Raw genomic sequence first — 12,601 nt, 5'->3', positions numbered from 1 at the left:
TTTGTGAAACTCTTGTTTCCGAAGGTGTGTATGTTGGCTCATGGTGTAAATTATTTTTCTCACTCTTGGTCCATCTAAAACGTTTGGAAAGCTCTGCTCTAGTCCAAGCCTGACTTACTTCAGATGAAGCAGGAGTTCACAGAAGTGAAGTGGTGGCCTGAGGGAGCCTAGGGAAGTCAATAGCTAGGCTCAGGGCTTCCTCCACCACCACAAGAACCTAAATCTGAAGATAATATTCAAGTTTTTGTTTGTCCTAGGAAAGGTTGTTTTGGGAAAGACATATAACAATTATAAAAGAATAGTGTTAGCTCTATTCATTGGCTTGTAGTTTTTCAGCCTTCATTGACTGTTCTGAGTTAAAATATGCCAGTTTTTCTCTGTCTCCTCCCCAACTCACATTAGATCTCTGTTCTATCTTTTCAAGGGTCTGTGGACTTGGGTACATAAAGACTAGCCAGTGACCTTGGCAGCAATGGTGTGACTTTATGATCTGGTACCAAGAAGGATAAATTGAAAGGATTAAACATGAGGGTGAATGTTATTTTAACCTGTGAACTTGAGAAAGTTATTTCACCTTTCATAACCTAACATTTTTCTCATTTGTAAAAGGATAACAATAGTAGCACCTACCACATAGGATTATTTTAAAAATTAAAAGAGTTAATAAAGATAAGGAACTGAGCATGGTACCTGGCATATGATATGGTGACTGTCCAGAGATTCAATTCAAACACACACAGTTATTACAGGGACAGTGAGCTCCTATGCATCAAGTATTCATGAGTCATCAGGAAAGCCTTTATAGCCTGGATGTAACTGCCTTCTATCTTTATTGCATTCACTACATCCAGGCTTAAACTGGGAGGAACTCCAGAATATTGAAGTTAGTCTGAGTTCAATTAACAGGAAGAGAGAGGACTGTACATTTTCATGATCCCTAATGTACTCTGGTATCTGCCCCTCTAGGTCACTGTCCCCATGTCTGTTGATCTCTGTTTAAATGCAGTGATGCATCTAGGGTCTTTGGGCAGTTTGGGGCCAGTCATCCCATTTTTCCTCTGTGGCTGAGAGCTATCCCTCATTCTTGTGAAGGCACTCTTCCTGCTTCCTCACCTACACCAGGGAAGACTTGGGTGTTGAGCAGATTTATTCCTTAACTATTAATTAATTAATTAACCTTAACTTGTTAATGGTTTCCAAACTAGGATATATGGGAATCACAAAGACTTTCTAAGGAATGCATAGGCACAAGCAGTTTTAGGAAGTGAATTTCTCAATCTTCGTCTTCCCCAAGTACTCTTCCCCCAAATTTAGTGTGCCTAAGAGTATGCCTTCCAGATAAGGCTCTGGGGTTCCCCTAGAACACTTCCTCTTATATTATTGCTTTTTTCCACTGCATAAAAAGCCGACCTGTCACCCATCATGAATACATATTGCTCCACTGTGTAAAAACCTCCATAACCCTAAACAAAAGAGTAATTAGAAATATTGATAACTTATCAAACTGTAATGATTAACAAATTCTTTTGCAAATGAGGACGTATCAAATTCTTTATTTTTAACAAAATTGAAGGAGGTCCTCATGGAGTGAGCAGCTAATAATAAAATATGAAGTAGGAACTTCCCATCAAGATGGAGTTGTTGATAGACACTCTTCGCCTCCTCATGCAACCATAGGAAGAATTACAACCAGATCTCAAAAACAAATAACAACCAGACCATCAGAAAATTGAGCTATATGGAAGTCGGACAACCAAGAATTTAAAGAAGCCACATTCATCCAGATGGATAAGAGGGGTGGCCTCACAGAGATGGGGCAGAGAGGTGGTGTGGCTCAGACAAGTGGCAGCAGCAGAAAGACAGTCCCACATTCATGTGTGGTGGATAAACATTGGGAGGGAACCAGCAATCCCAGCCGCCAGCTAGACTGCACAGCCCAGGGTTTCAGCACTGGGAAGATAAACCCCCATTACCTCTGGCTGTAAAAACCAGTGGGGGTCAGGGCAACAGAAGAAATTGCCAAATTTTTCCTGCTTAAAGGGCCTGCGTGGTCTTAGAATGGTAGAAGAAACTTCTGGAGTCCCAAGAAGTATCTCTCAAAGAACCCACACATGGCACTCAGACTCACTCCTTCTGAGCTCCAGTATTGGGGTAGCAACTGGAAAGGCACCAGTGACATATAGGGAAGTGACTGGAGTCAAGGTGAGAGCTGGGAGACAGCTTTCTCCCAGACAGAAAGGTGAACAGAGGCCATTGTTTCTTTTTAGAATGCTCTCCCAACAGAGTCAGAGCTTTCAGGTGGCTGCCATATATAAGACTCAATCAACTTGGCTAACACTGTTTGCCTAGTCCTGGAGATCCCCTGAGGTTCTGTCCCACCCAACTTACAGGCCCAACTAAGCTGTTAACAGACTTTTCTATATGAATAGGTGGTATTGGCTCATGCTTCACAACTTCCTAAATTCTCTCAAACAAGCAACAGCCAGCCTCAGCAAGCCCCCAGCCCTTGTACCACTTGCTAAGTGGCCCCAGGCCCTGCACTAGCAGCAGCCAGCCTAGATTCACTACTTGGCTTCACCTGGAAATGTCCAAGCCCAGCACAAGTGCAGTTTTCTCAGATTGCTTTATAGCTCAGGCAGGGTGGCCCAGGGCAGAACACAGGTGGGGGCTGACCTTGGTCTGCACCACCTGGGAAATCCCAGAGCCTGCACACCCAGTGGACAGTTACAGACCACATTGGAGCCCCACCACTCTGCCCCTGCATGGTTGATCCTCTGTGGAGGGTGGAGGGTGGTGGTCAGTGGACACAACCAGTCCTGGTAGCTGACTGTCCTGGTTAAATACCTCCCATTGATTTGCAAACATCAATCAAGGCTCAACTCAAGAAGAGGATGTGCTCAGCCCACATGAAGGGCGCACCTCAAATACCCAACTTGGGTGATAGGGGTGGCTGTGCCATTGGACCCTACGGGACACCTACTACATTAGGACACACACCATGACAGGGAGTCATAGCATCTCTACCTAATACATAGAAACAAACAAAGGGAGGCTTCCAAAATGAAGAGACAAAAAAAAAAAACATGGCCCAAATGAAAGAACAAATCAAAACTCCAGAAAAAGAACAAAACAAAATGGAGATAAGCAATCTGTCAGATGCACAGTTCAAAATGCTGATTATAAGGATGCTCAAGGAACTTAGTGAGGACCTCAACAACATAAAAAAGATCAGTCAGAAATGAAGGATACACTAATTAAAATAGAGAACAATTTACAGGGAAACAGAACAGTAGATGAAGCTGAGAATCAAATAAATGATTTGACACATAAGGAAGCAAAAAACAACCATCAGAACAATAAGAAGAAAAAAGAATTTAAAAAAACGAGGATAGTGTAAGCAGCCTCTGAGACAACTTCAAGAGGTCCAATATTCACATTATAGGGGTAATTAGAAGGAGAAGAGAAAGAGCAAGGAATTGGAAATCTATTTGAAAAAATAATGAAGGACATATATATGCAAGTCCAGGAAACACAGAGAGTCCCAAACAAGATGGATGGCAAAGAAGTCCACTCCAAGACACATCATAATTAAAATCCCAAAGGTTAAGGATAGAATCTTAAAAGCAATAAGAGAAAAGCAGTTACCTACAGGAGAGTTCCCATAAATAAGACTGTCAGTGGATTTCTCAAAAGAAACTTTGTAGCCTGAAGGGATTGCAAGAAATATTCACGGTAATGGAAAGCAGGGACCTACAGCCAAGATTGCTCTACTCGGCAAAGGTATCATTTAGAATTGAGGGTTGATAAAGAGCTTTCCAGACACAAAAAAACTAAAAGACTTCATCATCACCAAACCATTATTATATGAAATGTTAAAGAGACTTATTTCAGAAAAAGAATATCAAGACTATGATCAATAAAATGGCAATAAATACATATCTATCAATGATTGAATCTATAAAACAAACTAAGCATACAAGAAGAACAGAGACAGAATCATGGATATACAGAGCATCTTGATTATTGTCAAATGGAAGGGGGTGTGGGGTAAGGGATGAAGAGGTGAGGTGATTAAGAGATACAAATAGGTAGTTACAGAATAGTCATGTGGATGTAAAGTACAGTGTGGGAAATTGAGTAGCTAAAAAACTTATACCATGGACATGAACAATGGTGGAGGGATTGCCTGAGGGATTGGAGGGTGCTAGGTGGAGTGGGACAAAGTGGGAAAATTGGGACAACTGTAATAGCATAATTAATTAAATATAATTTTTAAAAAGTTCTAGCTAATAATCTACAACAGGAAAAAAGCTCACAAGAATTTTGTCTTTCCCTATAGTTTTCTTTAATGACTAAACAGTTAGTTGCTTCAAAAAATTGCAAGAAAACCTTTAAATATGACTTCTTCCCTAAAGAGAGGCTATGTGCAGGGATTTTTACAATATCCCATACTTCTCAGAGCTTTGTTTTACTTCATCTCAAGTACAGCTGCTTAAACAATCAGAAATTACTTATTGGCTTTTCTCCCATTCATTGATTTCCCCTGATAATACAAAGTCAGTAGAGTTTTATAACTATTCCCTTTAGTGTCTAAGAGTACTATCAAGTCAGGCATAGAAAGATAAAAACCATGTCATCTCATTTATATGTGTAGTTTAAAAACCAGCTAACTAGCCAACTAACCAACCACCCTCCACCCCAACTCAAAGATATAGAGAATAAATTGATGGTTGCCAGAAGTGGGAAATGGGTAAAAGGAGGGGTGTCAAAAGTTACAAACTGCCAGTTATAAAATAAATAAGTTATGGGGATATAATGTAAAGCATGGTGACTATAGTTAATAATATTGTATTGTATACCTGAAAATTGCTAAGAGGATAAATCATAATAATCTCATCACAAGAAAAAAATGGTAACTGTGTGGTGATGAATATTAACTGGACTTATTATGACAATCATTTCATAATATATACAAATATCAAATCATGTTGTACACCTGAAACTAATATAGTGTTATGTGTCAATTATATATCAATGAAAAATAGACATTATTAAAAAGAAAAGAGACATGTTTTATCTTAGGGTGAAAAGACTATATGGAATCTCACCAGTTATCTTCAAATACCTGAAGGGTTACCTTCTCATATGGAAGAGCTAATAATAATTAATAACGTTAATTGAGTATTTACTATGTTTTGGGCACATAACTCATTTAATCATTCTAACACTCCTGTTAAGTATAAGTATCATCGTACCTATTTTATAAATAAAGAACCTGAAGGGTCATATAACCAGCCCATGGCTCAATCCTTTCTGACTCTGAAGCCAACGTTCTTAACTACTATGTTTACCATATGTTGTTTTACTAAATCAGACAAGAACCAATTGTTGAAGCTACCATGAGGCAAAATTTGACTTAGCATAAGGATAATTTTCCAAATGGAAGTTTAACTTTTTATTGTCTAATCATGGCAATAACTACTTCTGGAAGTAGGAGCTTCCATTCATATATATACTTAACAAAAAGTTAGTTATCTAGCAAGTTACTAATATTAGAAAAGAAGTATCATTAAAGATAAAAAGGGACATTTCATAATGATAAAAAGGTCAGTTCAACAGGGAGTCATAGCAATCCTAACAACACAGCTTCAAAATATATAAAACAAAAGTTGACAGGCCTGAAAGGAGAAATAAGCAAAGTCACAGTTATATTTGGAGACTTGAACTCATCTCTATTATAATTGATTGAACAAACATAAAAGAAAATACAAGAGTTGAACAACACAACTGTCTTGACCTAATCGACATACATAAAACTTATACCCAACAGGGAAGAATATACATTACTTCTAACTATATGTGAAACAGTCCTCAAGGTATTTATCTAGCAAAGTTGCTCAAGAAGATATTTCTCATTGAGCAGGAAGTTGAGCTAGTTGAATTTTAAAACCACTCCCACCTCTGAAATTCTAAAATTTACTCACTTTTCCTAAGAATAATACCTCAATCCAGCTTCCCCATTATGTGTTGCTGACAATGATTCTATTTCAGTCACTTCCCAAATACAAAAGAGGCTGTGAAGATGATTTTAAGTTGTATAAATATAGATGTGGTCTCCTGTCCCTTCCCCAAACCTTGCTGTTTCTTTTAGTTGAACATCTCTCCCATCTGCTTTCTCATATATATATCCCCAAGTCCAGGCCTTAGCCCAGCTCCTGATTCTTGACCCTCCTGTCTCTGAAATCACCTTTCAACTTGGCCATGAAGATCAGCTTCTTATTCCAAGCTACCCTGTGGGAGTAGATCAGACCTTCACACACAAAACATGATTCCTATGAATCCATTTATTCTTCCCCACCTCCCTCCAAGACCCTACAGCTTCAGAAATAACCTACAATATAATAGAATAAAATGATTATTGCACCATGGGGGGAAGTGTAGATAAATAACATAAAAGAAAATATAAAATGAGTACTCAGAATTTGTGACTGAGATACTGTTTGATTTGCTAGAGAGAGACCAAAAGTTGGCTCCAATGAGACTGGTGAGTCTAGCCATTTCAAGTCCTTTGGTAGGCTGGTTCAAGTCCTGATTCTCCTCATGCACTAGTTTTGGGTACTCCTGAGTCCTCCTGGGAAACAGACCCTTCTTCTATATTGTTCCGTCCCAAGACTTTTGCAGTTACATAGAGAATCATCTTATGATGATGATTCCAATGCAGAATGCAGAATACTGTAGCAGTGAAGGGGATGAGTTCAGCCCCCCCCCCATCCACCCCAGATTCCAGCTGTTTTCTTATTTACAAAATAAAAATATGAATTTTACCTACCACATAGGGTCCTTTTATAGTTTAAATGACATAATGTATGTTAAGGGGAGGGAGTCAGGTTTTAGAGCCAGTCACCTCTGCTCCTCTCCAAGTTCTAGACTGTGAGCTATATATACAAGATCAACACCAAATAGGAAATGAACTCTATTTTTTAAATTAATAACTGGATAAACACGTGATTTTCCCTTTCCCTGCTCCCAATTTGGGGGCTTCTCTGGTAATTACACGGGAGAACATGACTTACAATAGGTTTGCAGATCAGACCCTGAGGTCACTCATTTACCCAACCTCATGGACAAAATCTTCCCCACCTACCCATTCACTAATAGAAGCTGGAATACTGTGAGCTAGGAAGATACCAGAGCTTTCTGAGGCAGTCAGGCCAGTAGGCCCAGCCAAGTATGCTTTGCCATGTAGAGACAAGAACTCCAACAGGGCCACTTGAAAATTCAGGCACCCTGCTCTCCAGTGACCCATGTGTGACCCAGTGAGTGTCTTTGGCTATAACTAGTCAAATTAGCAGTTCATAATATAGGAACACACAGGGGAGGTGCTCAATGGGCAGAAACTGGAGAGGAGCATGAACATTCCTTCCTCCTGCACAGTATATAAAAGCACAGGGCATGAAGCGCAGAACCTAGAAAACACTGAGTAAATCATAAATATTTAATTTTTTCCCACATGGCTGTTATCATTATTTTAATGTAAATTTGCTTCTCAAAGTTTGTGCCCATTTATACTCCTCCCAACAATTTAAGAAAAAAATAGTTTCATCACACACGTGCCATATATTTATTTATCTTTACTTCAAAGATTGTATTGAAATTTTGTTTCTTTAGGAAATACTTTCTGCCTAATAAAAGCTGGTACTCATTCCCTCTTCTCCAAAAATCAACAGGTTACTTTCCACATTCCCTAGTATCTGTACTGTTAATAGTTATTTATTTTTAGCTATCATCTGAGATAACTGGACAATTTGTCTTTGCTCTCATGTCACCTGTGTCTATTTTAGATCTGTTTTCTAGGGGGCAGGGAGCCATATTGGATTCACTCAGCGTACACTGCACAGAATTGTGTGTTTGTGTGTGTGTATTGGAGAGAAATAAATAATAAATACACCCAATTTTGACTATTTATGCACATAAGCTAGTTCTTTATTTTTGCTCCTAATCTCAAAGAGAACAGAAGCAAAGGGGAAGTGAAAAGAAAATTTTCTCCTGAACATGTAAGGAAAGAACTCTAAAGTGAGATATGGGGTTAGCTAGTAATTATATTTATGAATCTTCTTTCTTCTCTTTAGTTTTCATTGTGAGATAATGTACAGTGATATAGGAGTCCACAGAATATGGTATAATAAAGTACTGTTGAGATTTGAACTCCAACTTCCATTGTGCAAATATTGGCTCCACTATTTATTAACCAGCCCTATGGCTCTTCAGTTACCGCCAACAAAAATTGGGAATATCAACAATATCACTTTTGTTGTAAGAGTTAAATAATTTAGTGTGTGTAAAATAGCATAACATCTAAAACAAAAGAAATGTTTTTAAAAATTAAAGCCCTTACTACTTAATATTGATAATGATCATTTTATTTATTTCACATGGCATCGAGGACAGAGCTCTACAGGAATCAGAAAAGAAAGACATTTATTTTTCTTCTTCTATTGTCCAGCTTCCTACAAGAAAATAAACACTCACATCGTTCAGGTCCCAGGGACTGATGAGGTAGAGCTCACCTGCCAAGCTGAAGGTTATCCCCTGGCAGAAGTATTCTGGCCAAATATCAATGTTTCTGCCAACACAAGCCACATGGAGACTTCTGATGGCCTCTACCAGGTTACTAGTGTTCTGCGCCTAAAGCCACTCCCTGGCAGAAACTTGAGCTGTGAGTTCTGGAATGCTAATGAGAAGGAGCTTACTTCAGCCATCATTGACCCTCAAGGTAAGAGCTGCCTACCCTTCCTGACTCTTACCAGTCAGGGTTCAGGTGAGAAACAGATGGGACATTCAGTAATTTGAGGAGAGTGTAATGAAGGGACTATTTATGAAGTTGTGATCAGGATTTAGAGAAACTACTCAGGATAGCGAAGGACCCTGGGACTTCAACAATGGGGGAGACATTACCACTATTGGAGAGGTGACTGACACCTGGAGAAGGGACCTGTGGCAAAAGTACCACTTGATAGGAACTGTGACCTCCAGTGGGACTGCGTTGCCACCCACACCAACCCTAGAGGGTGGGAGCAGGTGAATGAATACCCCAACCTCACTCTCCTCCCACCCTTTGATCTCCTGCTGGTGCCCCTCATTGGCTGACCCAGCTTGTAGTCAGAGAATAAAGGAGTCCACTGATACGGTCCATAAAGATCAACCTCTCAGAGCTCAGAACAGTGTTGAAGTGTAGATGATGGATCAGAAGAGGAAACGGAAAATATCCAGCACAAAAGCTAATCACTATGACTCAGGCATGGTGCCATAAGTCAGCAGGATGAATATCACTTTGCTGGCTCTGCCACCAGCCATGTGGTTTTGGGGCTTTACAGGAAAACTAGCCTCTTAAAAAAAAACTCACAGAGCTTTCACTGGCTATGCTGAATCCTGTACTTTTGAACAAACACTAGCAAAATTTCAGATTTTGGAAGTCTGAGTATTTTTTTTTTATGTACCAAGTAAGAACATTTATTTTCTAAACAAGAGCAACTAACTTCTAGTACCACAATTCATTTTACCACCAAGTACATAAGTTTCCTAATGCTCCTGTAAAAAATTACGACAAGTTTTGTGGGCTCAGGATGGTACAGATCTATTAATTTACACTTCTGGGACTCTGAAAAGGGCTTCCCTAAGCTCAAATCAAAGGGTCAAGAGGATAGCAGAGACTCTAAGTGAGAATTCATTTTCTTGTTTTTTCCAGCTTCTAGCAGCTACCTGCATTCCTTGGCTCATGGACCCTTCTTCCACTTTCACAGGCAGCAAATGCATTACTCAGACCTCTGCTTCTGTCATCAATTTCTTTCTTTAGCTTTCTTGCCTCCCTTTTCTGCCTTTTAGGGACCTTTGTGACTACAGTATGCTCTGGCCCCCTACCTCAACTCAATAATTCAGGATACTTTACCTATTTCAAGTTACTTAATATAATCATACCTGCAAAATCCTTTTGTGGCATAGGGTAACATAGTCACAGGTTTTAGGGATTAGAACATGAACATCTTTGAGGGGAGCCATTATTCTATCATACAAATAACGAGTATAATCTCAGAATAAAGAACAGACCTTGTACTTAATGATTTGACTTTATAGAAAATTCATGTTGTCATTTTATTTTCTTAGACAAAACAGAGCCTATGATAAGGATGTGTTGGCATGCAAGTATTTATCTAGTGATTCCAGGGAGTAGAAATGAAATGTTTAGGAGGAAAAAAGGAAAGCAAATATGAGGATACATTATCAAAGTTGATGTGGGCAACAGTAGCTCAAATATGCAAGGATTCCCTGGTTAAGTGTAGGCCAGTACTTTATGTAAAATGTGGTTTTCTAGAAGAACATTTAAATACTAGCAATCCCAGGGGAATTTATTTCTCCTGAAATTGTTTACTCAACTCATATTTGTTATGTGGGATTTTCTACTTGGTTAAGTGTAGGCCAGTTATTGAGATGAAATGTGGTTTTCTACAAGAACACTTATATAAAGGATCTCCACAAAGAAATACAGGCCTGGGTAAGATGAATTTGGAAACAACTAGAATATGCCCTTTGTACCACTGATTACATCAGTGTTTTTCTTTTCTTTCTTTTTTTTTAATTAATTAATTTGTTTGTTTATTTATTTTATTTTTAGAGAGAGGGGAAAGGAGAAAGAGAGGGAGAGAAACATCACTGTGTGGTTGCCTCTCACTCGTGCCCGCAACTGGGATCCTGACGTGCAACCTAGTCATGTACCCTGACTGGGAACCGAACCAGTGACACTTGGCTCGCAGGCTCAGTGTTTTTCTTTATGGTAGAGAAGTGGATGGACAGACTGATCATTTCTCTGGAAGCCTTGAGGCTATGAGAAGTTAAGAATGAAGTAAGGTGGCCCCTCTCTCTCTGGGACCCAGCATTGCTGACTGAATAGTCAATAGTTGTAGGAGGGGCCTGTGGGGTCAGCATCAAAGCTCGGGATATAGCTCATGAATGCAACCAGCAGGGAGATGGAGAAATCTTTGTGCAATTAGAACTTCTCTACCTAGTTTTACCCATCCTTCCCAGCTGTATATTCACCCTACTCTCCCTGACATGAATCCTCTGCTGCAGTCAGCTCCCCTTCCTCACCACGCACCCTCTGAATGTGCTTGACCCTCTCCCACCTCCATGACCTCGTTGCTCAGGAACTTTCTGCCACATAAAATAACATTTTTCACCAGCTCCAAGCCCACTCTCTCCCCAGGGCAGTTCAGAATACAAGCGGTCTTCCCTCATCTTGCCTCCTAAAACCGATTGGACCATTTATTTGTTTGCCTGTGACTGGACTTATCTTTTTTCTTTCATTGTTATTTTATTTTCCAGGTATTTTAGTTGTTCACATAAGTCTTCTTTATACTCAGGCTAAAGCAAAAGCAGAGTGCTGTGCTCTTAAGTGCTCAATAAATGTCAGGTTAAGGAGTTGAAGACTGAATCTTAGATAATCCCAGACCTGTTATCCCAGCTGCCAGATTGTGTGGGCAGTCAAGTCCAAGCTGTCAAATGATGCCCTGGCTTGTGGTACAAACACCTGCAACAAATAACCAAAGTCATGCATCCTTCCAAGGGTTCCCAGCTTCTATTCCTTAAAGGCATTTTAAGCTGTCTTATGACTGTTCCCTTTCTACTATTTCTCGTAAGTTGAGTTGCTCACTGCTGATTTCTGTGACTCACCACAAGCTTCTCCAGAAGTCAATGAATCAAACAATGAAATTGCAGGGGTGGAAGGATTCCCATGACTCTAGAGTGGATGACTGAACATCCTAACTTCCAATCAGAAATTAAGGAGCAGTGAGATGATCTTCCTTTTGAAATAGAGCTTCTTCTGCTCAGCCATTTGTTGAATTTTCATTAGGGAATACGGTGGGACTAGACCACAGATTCTTACAGGGCTGCCAGAGAAGACCTTCCAGGAGGCCTGGCAGTGACTCTGGCAGTGGTCAAGCGCATGCGCTCTGGAGTCAGATGAACCTGAATTTCAAATCCTCTCTGTTACCTACTAGCTTTAAGAACTTGAGCCACCCTAGAACTCTCTCCTTTCTCTCATTTGTAGAATGAGGGTAAACAACGGTAGCTACCTTATAGGGTTATGGTGAAGATTAAATGAAATAACAGTTGCAAAGTCCTTTGCACTCAGAAAGGATGGAAACAGGAAAAAAATATGGCAACTTTAGCAAGAGGCATGGCTTCCTCATGAGTGGATAGGACTGTGGATAAGGATAAAGCAGATGCCTTTCCCACTACAGCATCATATCATTATTAAGTAGCATGAAAATATTAGAAAACAATTTAGAAGAATATGCATTAGGACACAGGCTAAAAGACCTCAAAATACAGAGACTCTAACATGATAAAAGTGTATTTCTCTCTCATGTAATATTCACAGATAGAAAGTGGTTCGGAGCAGGTAAGTAGCTATATTCCATAAAGTCACTCAGTGTCTCAGGTCCTTTCCATCTTGTTGTGCCATTTTCCAGGGTATTATCCCTGTTGAATTGCCAAAGCTGGATCACTGCTACATCTGTGCTTCAGCCTTCAAAAGGGAAAAAGA

General features: G+C 39.7%; 1 protein-coding gene across 4 annotated transcripts in view; it reads left to right on the top strand.

Annotated features, from left to right (window-relative positions):
• PDCD1LG2 (programmed cell death 1 ligand 2) overlaps positions 1-12,601 on the top strand; it is a 66,161-nt gene that overhangs the window by 25,321 nt on the left and 28,239 nt on the right. For all 4 annotated transcript variants that reach the window (XM_090275833.1, XM_090275831.1, XM_090275830.1 and 1 more), the window contains one exon: positions 8,504-8,773. In XM_090275833.1, coding sequence (XP_090131959.1) covers positions 8,504-8,773 — 270 coding nt within the window. The remainder of the gene's footprint in view (positions 1-8,503; positions 8,774-12,601) is intronic.

Source organism: Furipterus horrens, unplaced genomic scaffold (assembly GCF_987537825.1).
Source record: "Furipterus horrens unplaced genomic scaffold, mFurHor1.1.pri manual_scaffold_4, whole genome shotgun sequence".
Taxonomy (NCBI): domain Eukaryota; kingdom Metazoa; phylum Chordata; class Mammalia; order Chiroptera; family Furipteridae; genus Furipterus; species Furipterus horrens.
Note: the sequence above shows the minus strand (reverse complement) of the source record. Positions and strands in the feature narration are given on the sequence as shown.